General features: G+C 36.3%; 1 protein-coding gene across 30 annotated transcripts in view; it reads left to right on the top strand.

The window, feature by feature from the left end:
• The window catches only part of MPDZ (multiple PDZ domain crumbs cell polarity complex component), a 668,265-nt gene that overhangs the window by 513,541 nt on the left and 129,488 nt on the right, over nt 1–25,236 (top strand). For all 30 annotated transcript variants that reach the window (XM_060409464.1, XM_060409468.1, XM_060409467.1 and 27 more), the window contains 2 exons: nt 4,502–4,580; nt 6,717–6,883. In XM_060409464.1, the coding sequence (XP_060265447.1) occupies nt 4,565–4,580; nt 6,717–6,883 (183 nt within the window). In that variant the 5' untranslated portion in view covers nt 4,502–4,564. The remainder of the gene's footprint in view (nt 1–4,501; nt 4,581–6,716; nt 6,884–25,236) is intronic.

Here is a 25,236-nt window from a genome sequence, read left to right as displayed (position 1 = left end):
CTGTGCGCTCTTGCCTCTGTGTGGGCAGCCCTTCCATCACCTCTTCTGTCCTATCTCCCACCTGTTTTTTAAAATTCCATGCAGGGGTTGCTGCCTCCAGGAAGCTTTCCCTGTTCTCTTCAGTTTGGGTTTGATGGCATCTCTCTTTTGTATTCTTATTATTTCCGATATCTGTTTACTTGTTTTTTTTTTTTCTTCTTCCATTCACTTGGCCCATGAGTTCTCAGACTGTGTCCTCATTCCTCTAATTCTCCCACCCAGAAACATACTCATCATGTAGGCACTCTGTGAGTTGCTGAATCAATAAATAAGAGAATTTGAGTTCTTTTGTAGGCTTGTGACCCCTCTCAGCATATTCATTTTGGACAGGTAATTTATCTTTCCATTTTATAAAGGAAGGATGAGACCATCAATCAGTATTTGACTTACATTAAAGGCAAGGTTCCTGAATACTAGATTTTCTTTGATTTGAAAGAGCAAAAAAGAATGAATAAATTCTATTATTATTGAAGGAGTTTGGAGAGATTCATAAATGTCAACTTCAAAAGAAAGATTTTGTTCACAAATGCTTTTCTGATCAAGCCTGTAAAAATGAGGGAGAAGTCCTACAGAACAGATGCTACAAAGAGCTGACTATTTTCTGTTGGATGATTGCATGATGCTGGTGGGGAGTTGGACGTTTCTGTGCTCTTGGAGGAGTCGTTCAGTAACCCTAGAATATGAATTATGACTGCCAGTGTCAGTTTTTCTGTCATGGCCAATTGACTTTATGACAAATTGCCTACAAATGACTACAGCCTTGCATTTGTCTACTAACTTCAGGTAGCGCCGAGGCAGCTAAGAATGAGATGAATGCTAAATTTAAATGCATTAACCGATGCTGAGCAACTTTGGCAAGCCGCAAACCATTGCAGCAAGCTCTTCTAATGATGTACTCCTTTTACAGTCAAAATAGTTAAGATATCTAGAAAATTGTATGCATTTGGGGCAGTTTCTGTTAGTAGAATTATTTTTAGCATAAGACGTTTTCACTTGCTAGTTGCCGTATAATCTGTGTTGGGCAAGAATGATTTGTTTTATGTTTCAAGTAATGATTCTCAACTACACAAAAGCTGTGCCTACACATTACCAGTACAACTTGTTGAAAAGTAAAATGATTCCTAATTAATCAGTTTCTGTTTCTAAAAGAAATGAAAGAATCTGTTTGATTTTTATCCTCGATTGGAACCAGTGTTATCAACCACTTGTTGGAGAATCAAAAGGTCACAGCTAAAATCATTAAGAGGATTTTTAAAGGATTTGTCATTGAAGTTCTTCAGGAAGCATAGACTCCTTAGGTTAAAAATGGTTTTTAAAATTTGCATTTTTCCTAAGCTAATATACACATAAGTAGTCTTGCCAGATACAGTAATAGATCCCTGGTTAAATTTGAATTTCAGATAATCAACAAGTTAGTGTTTAGTGCAGTTATATCCCAAATGTTGTGTGGGATATACCTGTACTAGAATTTATTCATTTATCTGAATTTCAGATTAAACTGGGTGTCCTGTATTATTATTTGTTAAATCTAACCACTGTATACTGACACAAAATTTTAAAATTCAGAAGAAATGCAGCTCAAAATTTCCTTCTATTGTTCTCCACCTCTTGACATCCAACCACTAGTGTCTTTGGAAAGCTTGTAGGAATAGTCTAGGCTTATATATATATATATATATATATATAAACATTTATGATAAGGGTTTCTCTGAAAGAATAAGCAATTCTACTTCCACATAACTGACTTGTAGGTGAACTTTTGGATGCCAGGGTGTTTCACAATTGAGAACTACTTTGTGCTTTCTCTGAAGGCTCCTCATGAATCCATAGGGCCTCTGAATCCATAGGCCAACCTCCATCCCCCACCAAGCAATGAATACTATTTATCTTCCAAAGTTAATTTTTCATAGAGGAAAGAGCATAGAACTAAGTTTTATTTTGCATACCAAGCACTCATGTAAATAATTTTACTCTTTCAAAACTTTATGGAAAAAAAAAAGAAAAAAAAACTTTATGAATGCCATTCACTTGTAATTAATAGATTCCAAGTTCAGAAAAGACAGATGAGTGACATAACAAGGGTGTAGAGCTAGTAAAGGGTCAGGCTGAAATTTTAACTCAGGTCATCAGACTCTCGTCGATGCCCTTTCATTACCGTCACGCTTCCTCCGGAGCAGTTGCATTAACTACATGTTTGTAGTCCTGGATTTCCTGCCATTGGAGTATCTTTCCGTTTGTTTGTCAGAAGTTAATAATTTTTTTGAGAGAGGACCTAATAATACTCTTTTATGAAGGATTCTTATATTGTCCTTTAAGATCTTCCTATATTTTCCCCTGTGAAACCATGCAAGGCTTGGCCTTGAACTGCTCATCTATATGTGGTCAACATTAATCATAAAAACAGAGAGGTAGGTGTTTTGCAGTGAGCTGGAAATTTGTGTTTATCTCGCTTCTCAGAACATACCCAAAGAGTAAGTGTGTTTTCTAGGAAACTAAGGTTCATATGATAGGCCCTTGTTCAAGGCTGTATCACTCTTAATTCCAAGTTAGAGTCAGTGCTCTTTTCTCTTGACTTTTTATCTTTCTGAGTTAAGTTTTCATAGGGGAAAGAGCATAGAATTAAATTTTATTGTGCATACCAAGCACTCATGTATATAATTTTACTTTTTCAAAACTTTATGAGACTTTCTAATACAAGTGTCAGTACTTGAGCTGTTTGACTATTTGAAATGGAGTCATTTTAAGTTGTATATCCGACCTGGCTTAAGAAAGGTCAGTAGGTATTATTCTCAGAGTTTACACAGAGCTAACTGCAGGCATTGATGGTCTGTGCATCTGCTCCTGCATACCAGATTCTTTCTTGTCTCCCAAAGGCATTCTTTCTAAAACAGGGAATCAGCTTGTTCCTTCTCAGAGAAGTCCCCTGTCTCATCTTCTAGATGAAGAGTGAGGATGTCTGGTTCTGAATTCCTCTTCACCATTGAAAGAATTACCCACTGACTTCTAATGACTGTGGGTTTTCTTCAAGGGGAAGGATCAATGTAACTTGGAGTCAGTTGTACAAAACTGTTGGACAGCAGAGATTCAAGATGGGTTAGTGATGTGGATATTGTCAGTGGACACCTGCATCCGGTACTTGAAAGAGTTTGGATGAGTATAGTCAGAGAAAGATGAGACCTGTGTGGGTTGAAGGAGTCTTTTGGGTAGGGAAAAGATTATTGACAGGAGGGTATTTTAAAAAGGCAAAGTATCTTTTGAATGTTGTGCTCTCCTTTATTCAGTTTTTCATCCATGGTTTAATATATCTTGCACTCACTTGCTGATTGAGCATCATAGTTCATTTCTTAATTGGTGTGTCTGAATTGTCTTCCCAATTAAGACTAGGAGCAGTCAACGGCAGGGTCATATCTTCTACTTTTTATCTTAAAAGTATTTTTTTGCCTACAGAATTTCTCATTCAGAGCCCAGTAAGCTCCTTCCACTTTGGGTAAGGATCTGTAAGTGAATCCAGTTATACTGGTCTCTGTTGAGGCGCTTTAAAGGAAATATTTTGTATACTTCTACCAGAGAGTTGGACTGTGAAGAAAGCTGAGCACCGAAAAATTGATGCTTTTGAACTGTGGTATTGGAGAAGACTCTTGAGAGTCCCTTGGACTGCAAGGAGATCCAACCAGTCCATTCTGAAGGAGATCAGCCCTGGGATTTCTTTGGAGGGAATGATTCTGAAGCTGAAGCTCCAGTACTTTGGCCACCTCACTCGAAGAGTTGACTCATTGGAAAAGACTCTGATGCTGGGAGGGATTGGCGGCAGGAGGAGAAGGGGACGACAGAGGATGAGATGGCTGGATGGCATCACAGACTCGATGGACATGAGTCTGAGTGAACTCCAGGAATTGGTGATGGACAGGGAGGCCTGGCGTGCTGCCATTCATGGGGTCGCAAAGAGTTGGACATGATTGAGCGACTGAACTGACTGACTGACCAACTTATTTGGGGCTCCCAGGTGGCTCAGTGGTGAAGAATCTGCCTGCTAATGCAAAAGATGTTACTTTGATCCCTGGTATGGGAATATTCCCTGGAGGAAAAAATGGCAACCCTCCCCATCCCACCCCATTCTTGCCTGGAGAATTCCATGGACAGAAGAGCCTGGCGGGCTACAGTCCATTGGGTCCCAAAGAGTCAGACATGACTAAGCAACTGAGCACCAAGTTAATTAAAATAGATTTTATGCCTTTTACCTTATTATACAAGTTTTACCTGCAAATATAAGATAATTTTGAATAAATCCTAAAATGAATACAGTTTTTAAAAATTTTTGCCTATACAGAAACCTATCTTATCTCCACAGTATCTTAATGGTCAGAGGAATCATAGTGGTATCAAGTGCTTTTTAAAATATTTAGTTTTAGAATATAACTTAAAAGTTGTAAAACATAACCATTTCATTTTCTTTTCTCCCTAGAGTTCCATTGTAGTTGTTGGTTTATAATCATTCTAAAGAAGAACATTGAAATTTGGAAAAAAAATGTTAGAAACTATAGGTAAGACCTATTTCTTCCTGTTTTGATAATGATTTAAACTCCTTCCGTTGGGATCTCTGAAATATGTTCTACTTGTTAAGATTCTGTCTATAATAATTTGGTTAATTTTTTTTTTATCCACTATCATTGTACTAGGGCAATGTGTTTTGATATTTAGATGGTTTCATATGAAGTGTTATCAAAACACATCACTTATAAGCAAAAGTATATGAGATGTTCTACCAAATATGGGTTTTAAGAAAGCTTAATGTAAACCCAGTTCTGATTTATGAACTCAGTTCTGGTTAAAGTTTGTTTCTCGGTAGCACCAGAAGTATAACAATATTTTTAATACTGAAGATCATTGCCTATGTCTAACATTTACTGTACTCTTGGCAGGTTAAATAGTACTGAGCTTTTAAGTTGGTAAAACTATTATAACAATACCGAACAGGTTGACAAACTTGAGTGACAATTTATGGCAGTTTAATTTCTGCAGTAGATAATTTAGGTTGAAATATCCAACACATTTTCTAGACATGTGTTGATCTTTTTTCTTTTTCCCCCACACTGTACTGCTTTTTCATTTTAGAGAAGCTGGTTTATAGAACTGATTTCAGGTATGTCAGGTATGGCACATCCAGTCTGTCATGGTCCTTTATCTGACACTGCAGTCTTCACCTTTTCCAGGGAACTCTTTGGGTGTGATTATTGGAAGGTATTGGAAGGGGTCTGTGATGCCTTGATGATCATGGCTGATGCTTTGATGCCTGCAGATTTTGAGGGGTAGCGGGAAGTGGGTGGCAGGAAAGGAGGAGCTGATTTTGTGATCATGCGGATTGTTACCGTTGCCTGTTGCTCCTGGTACTGTGACTGTAATCAGAATGCATTTCCTGTGTCACCTATTTTATGCGAAAGTCATGCAGAGTGAAGACTAATAGTTTACATAGGAAAGTTCCGCATAAGAAAGTGGACAGCAAGGGGGATACAGAATTATTTAAACCATTACCTGACAATCTTCATTTTGTAAGTTATTACTGAGTTGTACAGCTTTCAAGAATTGATGTGAGAATTCATACTAGATTTATTTTTTGAGATACCATGGGAAATAACCTAAAATCAGTTCTTAGGCATACCTTTATTACTGTTTGCTTTTAAAATTCTGCATATGAGTGTTTAACTTTGTGTAGGAACTCATGGTCAGCATTAGTTAATATTTTAGTTTCTCCATTCCTGTGTAATCAGATTTTTGGTATCAAAAAATGTCTCTAGTGATAGTTCTCACTCTTTTTTATTGCTACGATATGGCAGTATATTTTAATAGATATCATTGAGAATATGTTAAGGCATATATCTTAGCAGTCTTGAGTATTTTTTAAAAATTGTAGCTTCACTTACATGGAAGGGAGAGAGGGAGTGAGAGTGGGATTTTGAGAAGTTTTTTTAACTATTATCTGTGGTAGCATTTAACTGTCTAGAGTCTTGCATGTTAGATGTTAGGGTTATTAAGGATACACTTACGGAAAATACTTATGGAAAGTACTAACTTTGGCACCTTTGTATTCAGTTTTATGCTTATGTACATATGCTATTTAATTTGGAGGTAAGAGATTTCAAGCATTAAAAAATTGTGTTTTTGAAGGAATATGTGTTATTGTAATGTATTTTCAAGTAAATGCAAAAGTGTATAATGCGTTGCCTCTTAATACATGAAAATTTAACTGTTAAAATTCATCACTGACATTATTTACCTCTACTTATTAGTTATAGTTCTAATTTTTCTTATATATACATTTTAATTAAAAAGAAATAACATTTATAAGATCACAGAATGTTTGGTTTTAATTAGTTTTTATAAAAGAGTTGAAATAGCTGGTATTAGAAGCATATCAGATACGCATCATCTGAATTTGTTTCCATACTTAACAGTTAGTTGCACGTACCATACACTATAACCAGTTGGCTGCTTTTAAACAAACTTTCTTTATTAGAGGTTTCAAGGTTTGAAGAATATATTTAGAGTGACATGTTTTAGTCCCTTCTTTTTTCCAAGTCAATTTTCAGCTCTCCCAAGAAATAGTTTTAGAATTTCTATAAGCATTGTTTGATGCCTGTCTTTTGAATCCTGTTACTGACTAATGCTGCTCTTTGGTTTAGACAAAAATCGGGCTGTGCAGGCAGCAGAGCGCTTGCAGGCCAAGCTGCGGGAACGTGGGGATGCAGCAAATGAAGACAAACTGAACCTTCTCAAGTCAGTGCTGCAGAGCCCGCTCTTCAGCCAGATTCTGAACCTTCAGACTTCCATACAGCAGCTGAAAGACCAGGTAAGACATGGTGTGTACCCACAGGAGGCCTGCGTAGCATGGTATAGAGCTTGTAAAGTCTCCTGTTTTTTCTGAAAGGCTGATTTTTGTATGTGTGAATTAATTGTTAATGAAGTAATTTAAACCTCCAAGTGAGACTTCATATTCACTGTGGCTCCCCGCTCTGCTGTGCCCTCAGTTATTTTCTTAATGGTTGTGGCTGTATATTGTAAATGATATGACATTGTGTTGAAAGCTGTGGGAGAATGGAAGAATGAGTTCCTGCAGGAGAGGAAGATGATACAAATATGTTTAGGGTGGATGGCTGTACCTTGGTTTCCATCATCACTGTGACTCATGGTTCATGTGATTGTGCTTATTCAAATTCAGACATTCAGCACACTTAGAATATTTCAGATGAGCCTGGATTTGCATGTGTAATCATGTGTGTGAGGAAGGGAAATCACCTCTGTGTTGACAGTAGAAGGAGTAATTACATTGTCATCAGCTAGAGGAATTGCAATTCTCACTTCTAAAAAGAGTGTAAGTAGCAATGGCTCCCATGACAGCATCAGATGGTGATAAACATTAGGACTTCTAAATGTAACACAGTGTTTATTTCTGTAAAAATTATGAGCATTAAAAAGTCCTAGCATTTATATTAAAATTGAAACATAATGCAATGACAGAATGAAAACTGGAATCAGATGGTCACTGAACTTACTTACTGTAATCACCATTTCTCAGGTTTTTAAAAAATAGTTTTTAAATGGTTGTTATCCTCACAAGGTTTGAATTTAATCTAATTATGTCTTCAGTCCAAGTTAATTCTCATTCTGATGTTTTTAGCATTAATCTAATGGTTATGGATGACTGGCTAGCCAATATTCTGCCTTAAAAGTTTAACATGAAACCTGAAGACTAGTTTCATAATTCAGTTGAAGAGCAGCTTCAGTTGACAACAACAAAAACTCCAAAATCTGCCAAATGGAAAAAGAGCATTAGTAGCAATAGAAAAGGAATTTGTTAAATGTCATGTAACTTCTTAATCTAGCTATTTTAATGACCCCCCCCCAAATTAAGTACATAGATCAAGACGAATCTTTAAAAATATTTCTCTCAAGTGAATTTGTACCTAACGATTTTAAAAGTTATGATCATGAATTAAGAAAACGAGGTGGTTTCATTATATATAATTGTGTTTTTTTTCCTTTGTAAATTATTGAAAAAATTGGTTTCAGGTATTCATTTTCAGAATGGTTTGGCATTCTTTTGGAGAAACCAGTATTATGGATATTAGTGTAATTATGATATAGAAAATTACCTGGTTTTTAAGCAATGTGAAGATGTTTTACAGATATCTTCTCCCCTTATTGTATTAATTATGTGGAAATATGACTCGAATGAAGGGAAAGTTGAAAGAAAAATTACTAGTGATTATGTTAGGAAATGCTGTTAGTCTAGTGAAGCAGCTGTCAAAATGTCCCTGCTATCTACTCTTATGTGAGGGGAATAGCTTTTGTACTTACCAGGTCTGCTGAAAGGACGGGAGAAAAAGGACTGCTTGTTGAGCTTGTTTTACTCTTTCCAAATGGAACTAGGATATGGTATCTAAAACTATTTGGGTCCCATGTGATTCAACTTAAACTTCTTTGGAAATTATTGAGTATAATATTATCAAGCCTCGTAGTCTAGGACTACGGACAGTGTGATCTCATTTTACTAATGACAATTGCTGTTATACAGTTGACCCTTGAATAACCTGGGTTTGAACTGTACAAACTTGTATTTTCTCCTCCTTATGATGTTTTTAATAACATTTTCTTTTCTCTAGTTTGCTTTATTATAAGAATATGGTATATAATATATATAACATACAAAATATGTGTTAATTGACTATGTTATAGATAAGACTTTAGTCAGCAGTAGGCTATTAGTAGTTAACTTTTGGAGGAGTCAAAGCTATAATACTTGGAATTTTGACTGCGTCATAGTTGATGTCTCTCCCCACTCCTCACCCCTGTGTTGTGCAGGGGTCCACTGTATTTCAAGGCTGTGATGTTCGTGAATTATGTAGGTGTGTTTGACACGAGTTTCCTGTTTTTGGCTCATTGGTTACCTCTTCACATACTGAAAGAGACCGTGGAAACTATCTGTTCATCCCCCTGCTGATTATGGCAGATTAGTTTAGAGAGTAGAGCCAGAGGTGGAATTTGGACTTCTTGGCTCCCAGGGCACAGTCCTTTCCCCTGTTTGACCCTGAAGCTTGTCTCACAGCTCCCCCAGACCAAGGTTAACAGTGCCTGGGTGGCATGAGTTTAGTGTCTGTTGAAACCATAGATAACGTCCCACAGTTTTTGGACTCTTCACTTTACTCTCCATTCTGTACCGGTTCAAAATAATTTGTTAATTTTTTTCCCTTGCCTGACTAGAGAAAAATTTTAAAAATTTGTAATATTTTCTGTTTTAAAGTTAAACATATATATTCTAAGTGTTATCATGTTAGATTTAAATTTTCTATATCATTTGCCACCTGCTAATTTATTACTATTTGTAATTTAATATTTAAGTAGTGCATCTAAGGAGTGAAATTTGTGCTTTTAATCCAGTAGCTATACAAATCTGATGAATGGCCAGCTTTTATTTATTATCTTTCACCTAAATTACATTTTCAAGTATTTAATTTTATATGCATGATAGGAGCAAGTTACTGTCTCTGTCTCTTTTAGTGTTACTGGAAAGTTTGACCCCTTTAATTTTTCTCTGCCATCATTCTGCCTTTTAAAAGCAAAGGGAGTGAATAATTGAAAAGCCCAAGGTATATTCACCATATGGGGAACATGATCATATTGTTGTATTAATGACAGATGCTAACATGCCTTGTTGAATTAAACCTACTATTTTTTCCCCCTCAGATCCTTTTCATTACTTCTTTTCAATAATGTTTAATTTTTCCAGTTTGCTTCTTCAGTATTAAGACAGCCCTTACAAATCAAACTGTTTCCCTTTGGCAAATTAAACACTTGACAGGTGTGTAACTGAGAGGGCAAAAAAGCCATGCCCTGAAGGGATGTGCTATTTAAATATTGTCAAAAATATTAACAGGTCTGAGAGTATAATTGATGCCTCTGTTTAACTCTGCCACATTGTGTATTGTTCTAACCACCAGCTAAAGGATGTGTGCTATTAAATCTGAATAATCTCTAATAGCTCCAGTTTATTTCCTATTGCATGATTCCTGTTTAAGTGTGTGTATGTCGGGGGGGCAGGGTGGATAACTGTGACTTTGTGTCAATGATCTGTCAAATGCAAATTCTCAAGTAGTGTCCTCACTGTCACCGAGTCATCCAGGCTAATAACTGCAGGGCCTAATGCATATTCATGACAAAAATCCAGCTATTGTGGAGGAAATAAACACGTTAGCAAGTTAATAATAGAAACTTGTCAGACGAGAGGATATTGGATTAGCATATTTATTCTGTGACGTTTGTCCAGCCCAATATAAGTGGATGCTACTTTCCTGATTAATTAATAGCCTTGCCTTCTGAATTGACTAAGGGTACTAAGTTAAATGTCTTTTTATCTTGAGTTATTTGTAGGAAAACTATGAATTAAAATTATTACCTTCATTAGAAAGGACTGAAAATTGTCATTGCTAAGATTTTTTAAAATTATGGTTACAGAGACCAATCGTAGGTTTTTCTTTGGAAATTTTATGAAATCTTTTGGAATTATTGGAGAGACATTGATTTAAACTAAAACCAGTATTGGAATTTACTGTTCAGTGTTGATTAGAGTAATTCAGTCCTTTTTCATTTTTATTCTTGAAAAATATGGTCTTCACGGTATAAAAGTCATGGTTTTATATTTCTGTGTTTCTAAGTTTTATCTGTTCACATTCCAAAAAAAGTTTGGGACAACTCCTGAGGGCAAAACATCCTAATAGATGATTCAAAGGTAAATCTAAATAAAGATCAAATAAAAATATTAGAGAACTAGATATACCAAGTCCCTTGGGTGGCTAAAATTGAGTATATAATTTAATTCTCATTTCCCAGGACAAAGGCAAAAAAGAACCAGATGATTGTATATTGCTCAATATGAGACATCATTCAATAAACCAAATTTCCCCTTGGCAATGGGAAGGTAATGGGAGCTCATGGTTTTTTTTTTTTTTTTTATGGTTTTTTTTTTTTTTTTAAATAGAAAGCTCATAATCATTTAATAATAAACCTTTGTTGAACACTTAAAATAAGTAAAAATGCAATGAATAAGATGGAGATTCTTACCTATCTAGAGGGAAAGAACATATATAGTCTTATGTCATTAATAGGAAAACAAGCTAAGTGGTATAAAAGGAAGAGAGAGGAAGAAATTACTAACTTTGACTAGAGGAAAACTTCGCATCGGAGGTGACATCGAAGATGGGTTTTGGAGGAGGGAGGGGGGTTCATGTTTGGGAACGCATGTAAGAATTAAAGATTTTAAAATTTAAAAAATAAAAAACTAAAAAAAAAAAGAAAAAAAAACTCAGCATTCAGAAAACTAAAAAAAAAAAAAAAGAAAGAAAAATGAACAGAGGTTTTCTGTAGAGATAGAGGGAATTATTTCAGGTAATGGGAAGAGTGTTTACAAATGTACAGCTGTTCTTAGTTCGGGTCATTTTACACTTTCTCTCCAGGAGACACTGAACAGTGTCTGGAGACACTTTAGATGGTCACAGCTTGTGGGTTGGAGGGGTGGGACAATGCTAGAGGTGTGTGATGTATGGAGTCCAGGGATGCCGCTCAACATCCTCAATGTAGAGGACAGCCCGTCAAACAGGGAATTGCTGGGTTTAGAGAGTCTTCAGTGCTGAGGTTGACAAATCTTGACAGAGAGTCACAGATATACCTGTGTTATCAGAGCAATAGAGTATGGGAGGCTGTTGACAGAAGAGGAAACTTTGGAGCCAGACAGTGAAGGCTTTAGTATGGTTTTCTGTTTTTCTCTTTCTGTTTTTTATCATCATTGCTCTCTTGCATTCAGCTTTCCATATCAATTTTTTTGTAACAAGTTGAAGTTGTATCAACTTTATCTCTTAACTATACTATTTAATACAATATTTTAACAATTATTTATGTTTATTTCTGCACATTTTAAAGACTGTAGTGAAAAACATAACTACATAAAATGAAGGTAAAGGTCTTAATGACATTTTGATGGATAAGACCCTCACGTATAGTTATAAAATACATGAATCATTCTTCAAAGGGCTGTTTCTTTCATCTTTTGAAGTCTGAAATACACTAAGGATACACAGTAATTTAGTAATGACTTTTCTGCTAAAGCATGCATGAGATAATGTACCCCATGTATATTTTTCTGATCCTCTGTCTTAAAACAAAAGCACACTTTATAGAAGCAGGCAGGCAGTGTGTACTTCAGAGTTTTATGTATGTGTTAGTGTTAGTTGCTGAGTCATATCCGACTCTTTACCACCCCATGGACTGTAGCCCGCCAGTCTCCTCTGTCCATGGAATTCTCCAGGTAAGAATACTGGAGTAGGTAACCAGTCCCTTCTTCAGGGGATCTTCCTGATCTAGGGATCGAACCTGGGTCCTGCACTGCAGGCAGATTCTTTACTGTCTGAACCACCAGGCACTGACAGTAACTTCAGAAGATCGCTTTCAAATACCTGACATCAGCAGAGGGTATTAGATGGAACTTCACCATGCTGGGGCCTGCCCAAAGAGCCACTCTTCTGTATTTGTAGGACTGATAAATCATGTTTATGGCCAAAGTGTTGAGGTATGCTGCTTTTAAGCAGTAATATCAGCACCTCTGACAGTTTCTTACATTTATGATTTTTAGATTGATGAAAAGTTGAAAATTTTGATAATTGAGCACTTGATTGCTCTGTTTTGACTTAGGTAATTAATTAATCCCCACTATTTTGTATAATTCTTGTCTCAAAGAGCAGAAATGCCTGTGTTTCCTCAGCCTGATTTATTACCTATATAAAAGATGAAAACGTAACCCTGTGTTGATGGTTTCTAATTTGAGACTGAAATGAAGATGATTCATCTGTAAGCTTGCTGTCAGGAAAAGGGAAATGACTACTGTCTCTCAAGAATGCTTAGGTTAAATTATGAGGGTGTGAAGGGAGGGGAATGGAGAGAAAGAATATATGCCTCAACCCATTAACAAGAATTATCTAGAAGTCAAATAGAATTCTTCCCAGCTGATGGTGCCCATGAAAATGAAAAAAGTATTTTTCCTACCCTTAAAATGGTTTTACTTTCATGATTGAGCATTACAGCAGCCTAACAGAAAGTGTCTGTAAGGCTTCAATGTACATTATCTAGGAGAAGTTACGAGAGGAGTTGTCTCATGTTTTTGCATTTACCATAAAGTTTATTTACTGTCAGAATTTCAAATACTTTATTTTTGGTACAATAACAGCTTTTAAATGTTTGTTCCTTTAACTAAAAGTTTGTAAATATAGAGCCTTTGAAGGGACTAAAATTCTTGTTTTATCCTGGGCAAGAAGGCAATGTTCAAGCTTTTTATACAGTGCTGGATTAAAATGCAACACCATCTTGCCACTGAGTATGCATGTGTGTCTAAAACAGCAAATGGTGCTAATTGTATGGTGTTTTTGTGACAAAGTTAAATGGTCTTTGGAGAAGAGGAAAAAAAAATAAGAAATTTCCTGAGTATAATCTGAATCAGTTTTTTAACCCACGAATTTAGAACAATAGAGGTCGATTTGCATTCGAAGTATGGCAACAGTAGGAACAATTCCTTTTAGGAAGCCCTTGTGTGCTATGGACTCTGTCTCATTTATTCAGTCCATCAAGCTTTTTGAGGTGGGGTTTCTCCCCACTTTGTCCAGTGAAGAAATTGGGGCTAAGAGAGATTATATAACTTTATCTGGACCATACAGGTATTCGTTGGTAGATTTAGGGGAAGAATCTAGGTCTGTGTGACCCTGAAGCCAATGCTTTTTTTTTTTTTTTTCCTTCTAATTTGCACTTTTTCTAAATCCTTAGTTCTGTAACATAAAGGAAAAAATAAGTTTAAGAAAACAGTTAATAGCATTCATAACGAGAAATGAATTTAAACTAAATCTTTTGTAAATTCAAATGTAGTAAAATTTGCTGTTTCCCTTGAATTATCCCTCCTAAATTTTAATCAGAAATCCTTTTAAATATAAACCAGAAGTTTCATTCTGCTTTTATTTATAATTAGGGAAATGGACTGGGTAGAGTAATACTAAGATGGAGAGGCAGCATGGTAAAGTAACATCAGTCTTCATGTGCCCATTTCCATATATTTATGCTTGTCTAGAGGGTTTTATTTTTATTTTTCTCTAAGCAGACTGTGAACAGTGAATCAATTTTATCTTCTAGAAATGTGGGACTGGTAGAAAAAACACTGCAAACATTCTAACATGTCATTTGTCTAAATTTTCAATTTCTAAAATTTGTGGTGACATTTGAAATAAAGTTAATTTTTATACCTTTGCCCCTTAAATGTAGAAAATTCCAGCATACTTTGATAAGAATATTATTTTTGGTCAAGCTACATTCTTTATCCTCTTTTTCTTTGGAAATTTTGTGAAGAAAGCACAGAAGTGTTGAGATTTAAATAAAGGGAAGACATTCTGTAAATACACATCAACACACATGCCTAGACTAGTGGTGTATATGCTGCGCGCCACTGCGCCATTTGTTCTCAGCAAGCATGCAGAGGGGCTGTAGAATTCATTTGTTTGGAGGTTTGTTTGGAGTCCATTTCCCACTTTTGGGATAAAATCCATGACACATTCATCTTTGAATACCTCGTCCCTAACACGACACTTAACTCCGACTCAGTAAACAATTTTGTAATTAATGATTACATGAGTGTTCTTGAATATTCAGAACTGTTGTGCATTAATAATTTGTCTTTCCTTGCTAGAGAACTAGTTTTTTTTTTATATCAACAAACTAGCCAAATAACTAAAGTTACTTTGAAGACCCCTCATTTTTCTCTTAGGAACCATATTAAATAGATATATCACTCATCATTCATCATCATCATAATTAACTTGGAAGGAGTTCTTATTATGTGCCAGGAGCTCTTCCATGTTTCATCATTACGACAATACTATGAAGCAGAGGATAATATTTTCCTCATTTTGCAGAGGGGTAGTGGAAGCACAGAGAAGTTAGGTGAGGGAGTTAGTATTTGAATGCAGGCAAGCTGACTCCAGAGTTCAGGTCTTAATCACAAAGCTGTGTTGCTTTTTTTTTCACTGTCCTTGTAAACAGTACAATGAACATCATTTAAGGAATTCCTGGTTATCTCAAGGCCTTCGTTTTGATTATCTGCTCTCAGATGCTGGCAGTGTTGTAGTGTTATTCAGAGACCAACAATGATCTTAAGCATGAGTTTATTTCTTAAAATGAAAAAAAATATATATTAATCTTGACTGAGCCCTTTTTTGCTCCTCCTTTAGTTGTAAAATGGGAGCTAAATAGCATGGATTTTAAAAATGTAAGGCCTAAGCCCAGTGCTTACCAAGAGCTCAGTAAATACCAGTTCTCTGTTTATTGCTTCCTCTTCATATGGAGATTTAATGTTTTAAGGCAGTGGCTCTCAGTTTCCTCTCATGACCCCATTACATTCTTAAACATTTCTGAGGACCTCAAAGAGCTTTTGTTTTTGTGGTTTTATCCATCAATATTTATATCAGGTTAGAAATTAAAATTGAGAACTTTTGTAAATATTTACTTAGTAGTACATAGAAAATAACAGTAATAAGCCCATTACCTTTAAAAATTGGTGAAAACAGTGGCATTGTTTTACATTTTTGCATTTTTCTTTAACATGGCTCTGTAGAAGATGTCGGATTCTCATATCTGCTTCTGGATTTGATCTGTTTGGATTTGTTGTTTTAGTTTATGAATATGAGAAAATCTGGTTTCACACGAGTATGTAGATGGAAAAGGAGAGGGGTGTATATAGCCTTCAGATAATTGTGGTTATCCGTATTTGATAGGGCACCAAAACTCTTGTTAGTTTCTTAGAAGCTAGTTGCAGTGTGGAATCTGAAACCAAAGTAGGGAACACTTCCCTGTGCTTTGAATTTTTACTTTCATTACCCACGCATAATTTTATATTACATTGGTCATTTGGAAATTTTGAAAAATAGAAAAATTACACTTTACCTTTCATTACATAGAATCAGAAAATTATACTTGCTGGTTTTGCTTCTGATCTTATCAATAGAGTCTTTAAATTATGGAAAAGTGTCAAGCCCAGGTTGGCAGATGCAAGTTTTTCAAAATTCTTAATTTTTACTTGAAAGCTCAAATTTCACTACTGGCAACAATTACTGTCAGTTGTTTTCTTCAAAGTGTCAGGCATACTTTATTTTTGAGAAAGTGTCTGCCATATACCAAAGTCTGTATAATCAGTTTTTGGATTTAAGTCATTTTTTTCAAGTAATACAGTGCCCATGAAAAAAAAGCCTAGTTTAGCTTGCAACTCAAACAGTAGTGCTTTTCTTGTGATGATTGTATTTTTAATATATGAGAAGTACTTCATATTTACTTACCACTTTGAAACACAGAATTTTAAAAGACATACTTTTAAGAATCAATATTGAATAAAATTAATGGTTTTTACTAATTTGATATTGAATAAAATTAATAGTTTTTACTACTACTACTTTACTACTGATTACTTTTGAATCACACACACAAAAAGGACTTTTGTATGTGATTCTGTGGTAGGGGAATAGACTTGTTCTTGCGAAGAGGAGCTGAAAATGATTTGTTGCCATTTTTTCACAGCCTTCCACAGACACCTCTTTTATTACTGTCCCATCCCTGACAGCCGAATGTCTTGAACATTTCAGGTGCTGAATAAGTATTCCAATGAAAGAAAGGAAGGTCTCATAGAAAATGTAAAATATACACTGTTTTGTCTGAAAGTCGCGCTCCCCCCAAGCCCCTTCCCTTCCTTAAAACTCGCTGCTCCATTTTGTAACTTGTTTAGTTCAGGAATTGTGAGCTACTTTATGTCCAAAATAGTCTCGTCACATTAAGCAAATCTGCTTTGAACATGCAATTCAATTTCTTTAATTAGCTTTAAAAATAAGGATCATTAAATCAGAGTGCCACCATCAATTACTGTGCTAGGGTTTGCCTGTTCAATAATGCATCAGAGTTGTGCTCTACTATGTGTTTCTCTGAAAGATTTATGGGAAAGGAGACCTCCCCTCTCTTGGTTCCAAACTTGAAATATAAAATTTTTTCCTAATCTGCCATTTTAGGTGCTATATTTCATTGAATACTCTCAGGATTCTATCCCTCTTTGCATTTCATATTTGGGATCAGTTCCAGAGAGTGTTTTACAGCATTTTTGTAAATTCATAAGAAAATAAGCACTTTTCTTGCTCTGCATGAAGGAAAGACAAAGTGCGGAATTAAAAAAAAAAAAAAGGCCGCAGTTCTGTGAGGTGTACCTGTTACGGCAAAATCCTCAGAGAGTGCCTTGCTTCTTTTTCACTATATTGAGGAGTAACAAACAGAAAATTGGGAAATTAAACTAGCAATATGTATTTATAAATTTGTTTAAAATCTAACTACAACTGGGATTGTAAAAGCAATGGTCATTTTTCTTGCTTAGTTTAAATAATATATTTTAGCTTGTAAATGATAGAAATGTAATATTCATCAAATGTATATAAGTGTTTAGGTGATTTTATTCTCATTGCTGTACTATGAATTCAGATTAAGTCAAAATAACAGGACCACAAATTAGGTTTGGATAATTTATATAGTAATGCTTTGGGAAATTCAGTTTGATCCTAAGCAATCATTTTCGTAGACAATTACACAAGTATTTCTGGAAAGATTGATGTTTGCCATTAAATAGAGCTAGTAGTGTTAACTTCTTTTCAGTTAACACCCTAAAAGGGATAGATAAAACGTAAGAAGTCAGTATTTCAGCATTTTTAAGCTGTTTTAGTTAAATGAATCTATATATTTGAAAATTTTCTATTGATCTTTTTGACTATTTTTGGAATGTTTATTTTGAAGAATAGTATATTTATTTTTGAAAATATAATAAAAAGCAGTTTATAATTTAAAAATCTTACAAGTATATCAGCCTTGTAGCAGGGTGGGTCAAATGCCTTAGTATAAAAGTATAAGATAGTGTAATGATTGTTTTTTCTTCTAATTTGATGTACAGTTAAATGATATGAGTGTTAAAGATTTATAATCTTTAAGGAACAAATTTAAATGTGCTTCAGCAGTTAAGACATGTTTGCTGAGGATTCATCTTGACTTGAGCACTTGTAAAAATTTATTTTGGGAATGGGAATTAGCCTCTTGAATCTATATCAAGCCTGTGAAAGGTAATCTATCACAGTAATAGACTAAACTTCATCTTCAGATATCCATTTCTTCATTTTCCTTTGTTTATGGTGAATGCTAGATAACTGAACTTTCAGTTTCTGTCAAAAAAGATTTAGCTCGACACATAGAGGCCATTCCTAACCCCTCCATTTAGGAGAAGAGTCTGTTTGTACCATTCACTGGGGCACCCCAGGTTCTCTGCTCTTATTGTAACACTTACTTTGTAAACTTTAAAAAATATTAAGAAAACATATTCAGTACAATCAAAGGAAAATTACATAGCTCAAGGATTTTTCACAAATTGAATGTAGAAGTATAACCCTTTCCATAAATCACAGGGTAGAAAGTTACCAGCACTCTATAATACTCTCTGTTCCTGCAGTCAGTCCTAACAATCCCAAAGGAATCACTTGTTTTTTCCAGACTGTTTGAATTACAGTTGACATATATTATAGTATAAGTTTAAGATGTACAACATGATATTTGAAATATTTGATACACGGGTACATTGCAAAATGATTATCAACGGTAAGGCCAGTTAATACATCTGTTCCCTCACATAATTAACCGTTTGTATGTGTGTGTGGTGAAAACTTTAAAAATCTACTATCTTAGAAGCTTTCAGGTATATAGTACAGTATTGTTGACTGTAGTCATCATTGCTGGAATTTATTCATCTCTTACCTGAAAGTTTGTCCCCTTCGACCGGCATTTCCCCATTTCCCATACCCTGCAGTCCCTAGCGACCACCGGTCTACTCTTTGTTCCTATGAGCTTGGCTTTTTTAGATTCCACATGTAGGTCAGATCATGCACTGTTTTGACTTCCATCCCATAGATAAGTGTTTGAATTTTATGTATTACAGTCTGAGTATATAGACTTTTCTACATGGCTTCTTTGTCTTCGCTTAGTGTCTATGAGATTCATTTATTTTGTTGTTTGTAGCTGTCTTTCATTTTTCATTGCATGAGTACACTAGAATATATTTTTCCTTTCTTCTGTTGACTGTGAAAGAAAGTGAAAGTTGCTCAGTCGTGTCTGACTCTTTGCAACCCTATAGACTGTAGAGTCCATGGAATTCTCCAGGCCAGAATACTGGAGTGGGTAGCCTTTCTCTTCTCCAGGGGATCTTCCCAACCCAGGGATTGAATCCAGATCTCCCACATTTTAGGCAAATTCTTTGCCAGCTGAGCCAAAAGGGAAGCCCAAGAACACTGGAGTGGGTAGCCTATCCCTTCTCCAGAGGATCTTTCCGACCTAGGAATCGAACTGGGGTCTCTTGCATTGCATGTGAATTCTTTTGCCAACTGAGCTGTCAGGGACTGTTGACTATAATTTTGCCTTTCCCCCTCAGTTTTTGACTGTATTATAAATAAAACTGCCACAAATGTTTTAACATGTATCTTTTGATGTTCATAAGTGCTCATTTCTCAAGAGTGAAATTTCTGGGTCTTAAGGTATATATTCAACATTCGTATATTCTGTCCAGCTGTTTCCCAAATCAGTTGTCAGTCTCTCCTTGTAATGTATGAAAATCCTCATCCATATCATTGTCTTTACTTGCTACTGCCAGCTTTAGTCTTCTTCCCCCCTCCCCCTATTAACTACTCTAGGGTACTTCTACTATCACAGTATTGATTTAATTTGCATTTCTCAATAATGTTGAGTACCTTTTCACATGTTTGTTGGTCATTTAGAAATCCTCTTTTGTGGAATTTCCATATAAGTCTTTTGCCCACTTTTCTGTTGGTTCAGCTCAGTCGCTCAGTCGTGTCCGACTTTTTGCGACCCCATGAATCACAGCATGCCAGGCCTCCCTGTCCGTCACTAACTCCCGGAGTCTACCCAAACCTGTGTCCATCGAGTCGGTGATGTACATCCAGGCATCTCATCGTCCCCTTCTCTTCCTGACCCCAATCCTTTCCAGCATTAGAGTCTTTTCCAATGAGTCAGCTCTTCGTATGAGGTGGCCAAAGTATTAGAGTTTCAGCTTCAACATCAGTCCTTCCAATGAATATTCAGGACTGATCTCCTTTAGGATGGACTGGTTGGATCTCCTTGCAGTCCAAGGGACTCTCAAGAGTCTTTTCCAACACCACAGTTCAAAAGCATCAATTCTTTAGCACTCAGCTTTCTTTATAGGCCAACTCTCACATCCATACATGACTACTGGAAAAACCATAGCCTTGACTAGACAGACCTTTGTTGGCAAAGTAATGTCTCTGCTTTTAAATATGCTACCTAGGTTGGTCATAACTTTCCTTCCCAGGAGTAAGCGTCTTTTAGTTTCATGGCTGCAGTCACCATCTGCAGTAATTTTGGAGCCCCCAAAAATAAAGTCTGCCACTGTTTCCCATCTATAGACATGGTCAGTCCTTCTCGTATTGACTGACAAGTTTTTTTTTAATATATTCTGAATACAAGTTTTTTGTTGAACATATGTATCACACCTGTCTTTTCCTGCTTTGTGTTTTGCATTTTAACTCCCATAATTGTATCTTTTGATGACCAGAAATTTAAAAAAAGTATATAATGTCCAATTTCTAAAACTTTACTGGAGGTTTATCTGTTTTATGAATTCATTTCTTTTAAAAGACCCAACTTTTGACTTTCTTGAATTTTCTTATTTGTATTTTTAAAAAAGTTTCCTCAATTCTGGCCTAACCTATGTTATTTTCTTCCTTTTTTGGGTTTTGTGTATGTTCTCTGTTAGCTTATTTAGCAATATGCTTAGCTCATCATGTTTTACACTTTGATTTTTCAAAATATATTCAATTAAGTCTGAATCTAAGCACTGTGTTAACTGCATCCCATAATTTTGATTTGTTGTATCTTATTTTATTAAAATGTTTAATTTTTAATATAGTTTCTTTTATCCATGGTTTACTTAAGAGTGTATTGCTTAATGGACATGCTTTGGTTTTCATGTCACCTTTCTGTTATTGGTTTCTAGCTTACGTTACTGTATTCAGAGGTCTCTATTTGAGGTTTATTGACACGTGCTTTGTGAACTGCCTATAGTCTACTTATATAACCATTTCTTTTACAATTGGAAAGAATTTAACATTCAGCAATTGTTGAGCGCGCTGCACTGTTCTATGTATGTTAATTAAGTCAACATTATTTAGAATGTTTCCTTATTGAATTTTTTTCATTCTGTCACATCTGAGAGAGACATGTTATAAATTCTGATTATGATTGTGGATTTGTCTATTTCTCATTTGCCCTGTTTTTTAAAAAATTAATTGATTTTTTAATTGAAGGATAATTGCTTAATGGAATTTTGTTGTTTTCTGTCAAACATCTCCATGACTCAGCCATAGGTGTACATATATCCCCTCTTTCTTGACCCTCCATCCCATCTCCCTTCCCATCCCATCCCTCTAGGTTGATACAGAGCCCCTGTTTGAGTTCCCTGAGACAGACAGACTGAAACCACAATCACAGAAAACTAGCCAATCTGATCACATGGACCACAGCCTTGTCTAACTCAGTGAAACTAAGCCATGCTGTGTGGGGCAACCCAAGACGGGCGGGTCATGGTGGAGAGGTCTCACAGAATGTGGTCCACTGGAGAAGGGAATGGCAAACCACTTCAGTATTCTTGCCTTGAGAACCCCATGAACAGTATGAAAAGGCAAAAAGATAGGATACTGAAAGATGAACTCCCCAGGTTGGTTGGTGCCCAATATGCTACTGAAGATCAGTAGAGAAATAACTCCAGAAAGAAGGAAGGGATGGAGCCAAAGCAAAAACAATACCTAGTTGTGGATGTGACTGGTGATAGAAGCAAGGTCCGATGCTCTAAAGAGCAATATTGCATAGGAACCTGGAATGTTAGATCCATGAATCAAGGCAAATTGGAAATGGGCACACAGGAAATGGCAAGAGTGAACGTCGGCATTCTAGGAATCAGTGAACTAAAATGGACTGGAATGGGTGAATTTAACTCAGATGACCATTATATCTACTACTGTGGGCAGGAATCCCTTGGAAGAAATGGAATAGGCATCATGGTCAACAAAGAGTCTGAAATGCAGTATTTGGATGCAATCTCAAAAACGACAGAGTGATCTCTGTTCGTCTCCAAGGCAAACTATTCAATATCATGGTAATCCAAGTCTGTGCCCCTGACCAGTAACGCTGAAGAAGCAGAAATTGAGCGGTTCTGTGAAGACCTAGAACACCTTTTAGAACAATCACCCCCAAAAGATGTCTTTTTCATTATAGGGGACTAGAATGCAAAAGTAGGAAGTCAAGAAACGTCTGGAGTAACAGGCAAATTTTGCCTTGGAGTACAGAATGAAACAAGGAAAAGGCTAATACAGTTTTGCCAAGAGAACACACTAGTAATAGCAAACACCCTCTTCCAACAACACAAGAGAAGACTACACATGGACATCACCAGATGGCCAACACTGAAATCAGATTGATTATATTCTTTTCAGCCAAAGATGGAGAAGTTCTATACAGTCAGCAAAAACAAGACTGGGAGCTGACTATGGCTCAGACCATGAACTCCGTATTGCCAGATTCACACTGAAATTGAAGAAAGTGGAGATAATCACTAAGCCATTGAAGTATGACCTAAATCAAATCCCATGATGATACAGTGGAAGTGAGAAATAGATTTAAGGGGCCAGATCTGATAGACAGAGTATCTGATGAACTATGGATGGAGGTTTGTGACATTGTACAAGAGACAGGGATCAAGACCATCCCCAAGAAAAAGAAATGCGAAAAGGCAAAATGGCTGTCTGAGAAAGCCTTAGAAATAGCTGTGAAAGGAAGAGAAGCCAAAAGCAAAGGAGAAAAGGAAAGATATAAGCATCTGTATGCAGAGTTCCAAAGAATAGCAGGAGAGATAAGAAAGCCTTCCTCAGCAATCAATGCAAAGAAATAGAGGAAAAGAACAGAATGGGAAAGACTAGAGATCTCTTCAAGAAAATTAGAGATACCAAGGGAACATTTCATGCAAAGACGGGCTCAATAAAGGACTGAAATGGTGTGGACCTAACAGAAGCAGTAGATATTAAGAAGAGGTGGTAACAATACACAGAAGAACTGTAAAAAAAAGATCTTCATGACTCAGATAATCACGATGGTGTGATCACTTACCGAGAGCCAAGCATCCTGGAATGTGAAGTCAAGTGGGCTTTAGGAAGCATCACTACGAATAAGCTAGTGGAGGTGATGGAATTCCAGTTGAGCTGTTTCAACCCCTGAAAGATGATGCTGTGAAAGTGCTGCAGTCAGTATGCCAGCAAATTTGGAAAACTCAGCAGTGGCCACAGGACTGGAAAAGGTCAGTTTTCATACCAATCTCTAAGAAAGGCAATGCCAAAGAATGCTCAAACTACCACGCAGTTGCACTCATCTCACACGCTAGTAAAGTAATGCTCAAAATTCTCCCAGCCAGGCTTCAGCAACACATGAACTGTGAACTTCCAGATGTTCAAACTGGTTTTAGAAAAGGCAGAGGAACTATGTTCAAATTGCCAACATCCACTGGATCATTGAAAAAGCGAGAGTTCCAGAAAACATCTATTTCTGCTTTATTGACTATGCCAAAGCCTTTGACTATGTGGATCACAATAAACTGTGGAAACTTCTGAAAGAGATGGGAATACAGACCACCTGACCTGCCTCTTGAGAAATCTGTATGCAGGTCAGGAAGCAACAGTTAGAACTGGTCATGGAACAAAAGACTGGATGCAGATAGGAAAAGGAGTACATCAAGGCTGTATATTGTCACCCTGCTTATTTAATTTATATGCAGATACATCATGAGAAACACTGGGCTGGAGGAAGCACAAGCTGGAATCAAGATTGCCTGGAGAACAGTCATTAACCTCAGATATGCAGATGATACCATCCTTATGGCAGAAAGTGAAGAAAAACTAAAGAGCCTCTTGATGAAAGTGAAAGAGGAGAGTGAAAAAGTTAGCTTAAAGCTCAATATTCAGAAAACTAAGATCATGGCATCTGGTTCCATCATTTCAGGTCAGATAGATGAAGAACAATGGAAACAGTGACAGACTTTATTTTTTTGGGCTTCAAAATCACTGCAGATGGTGACTGCAGCCATGAATTTAAAAGATGCTTGCTCATTGGAAGAAAAGTTATGACCAACCTAGGCAGCATATTCAAAAACAGAGACATTACTTTGCCAACAGAGGTCCATCTAGTTTAAAGCTATGGTTTTTCCAGTAGTCACATATGAATTTGAGCTATAAAGAAAGCTGAGCACTTGGAGAATTGATGCTTTTGAACTGTGGTGTTGGAAAAGACTCTTGGGAGTCACTTGGACTGCAAGGAGATCCAGCCAGTCCATCCTAAAGGAATTCAGTCCTAAATAGTCATTGGAAGGACTGATGCTGAAGCTAAAACTCCAGTAATTTCGCCACCTGATATGAAGAAGTGACTCATTTGAAAAGACGCTGATGCTGGGAAAGATTGAAGGCGGGAGGAGAAGGGGATGACAGGGGATGAGATGTTTGGATGGCATCACCGACTCAGTGGACATGAGTTTGAGTAAACTCCAGGAATTGATGATGGGCAAGGAGGCCTGACGTGCTGCAGTCCATGGAGTCTCAAAGAGTCAGACACAACTGAGCGACTCAAGTGAACTGCACTTTGCTAAATTCACTGGTTAGCTCTAGTAATTTTCTGATAGTATCTTTAGCGTTTTCTCGATATAGTATCATGTCATCTGCAAACAGTGAGAGCTTTACTTCCTCTCTGATCTGGATTCCTTTTATTTCTGTTTCTTCACTTGATTGCTGTAGCTAGGACTTCCAAAACTGTGTTGAATAATAGTGTTGAGAGTGGGGACATCCTTTTCTTGTGCCTGATCTTAGGCCTACCTGTTTTGAGATTATCATTTTAGATTGCTAAGATTGTTTCTTCCTGTCTGTTGAATTGACCCTTTATCTCTGGATTATTCAATTTTATGTCCAGTAGTGTTGCTTGACGTCT

This window comes from Ovis aries, chromosome 2 (genome assembly GCF_016772045.2).
Source record: "Ovis aries strain OAR_USU_Benz2616 breed Rambouillet chromosome 2, ARS-UI_Ramb_v3.0, whole genome shotgun sequence".
In the NCBI taxonomy this organism is placed as follows: domain Eukaryota; kingdom Metazoa; phylum Chordata; class Mammalia; order Artiodactyla; family Bovidae; genus Ovis; species Ovis aries.
The sequence above is the reverse complement of the archived record's forward strand: the minus strand, read 5'-3'. Positions and strand labels throughout refer to the sequence as shown.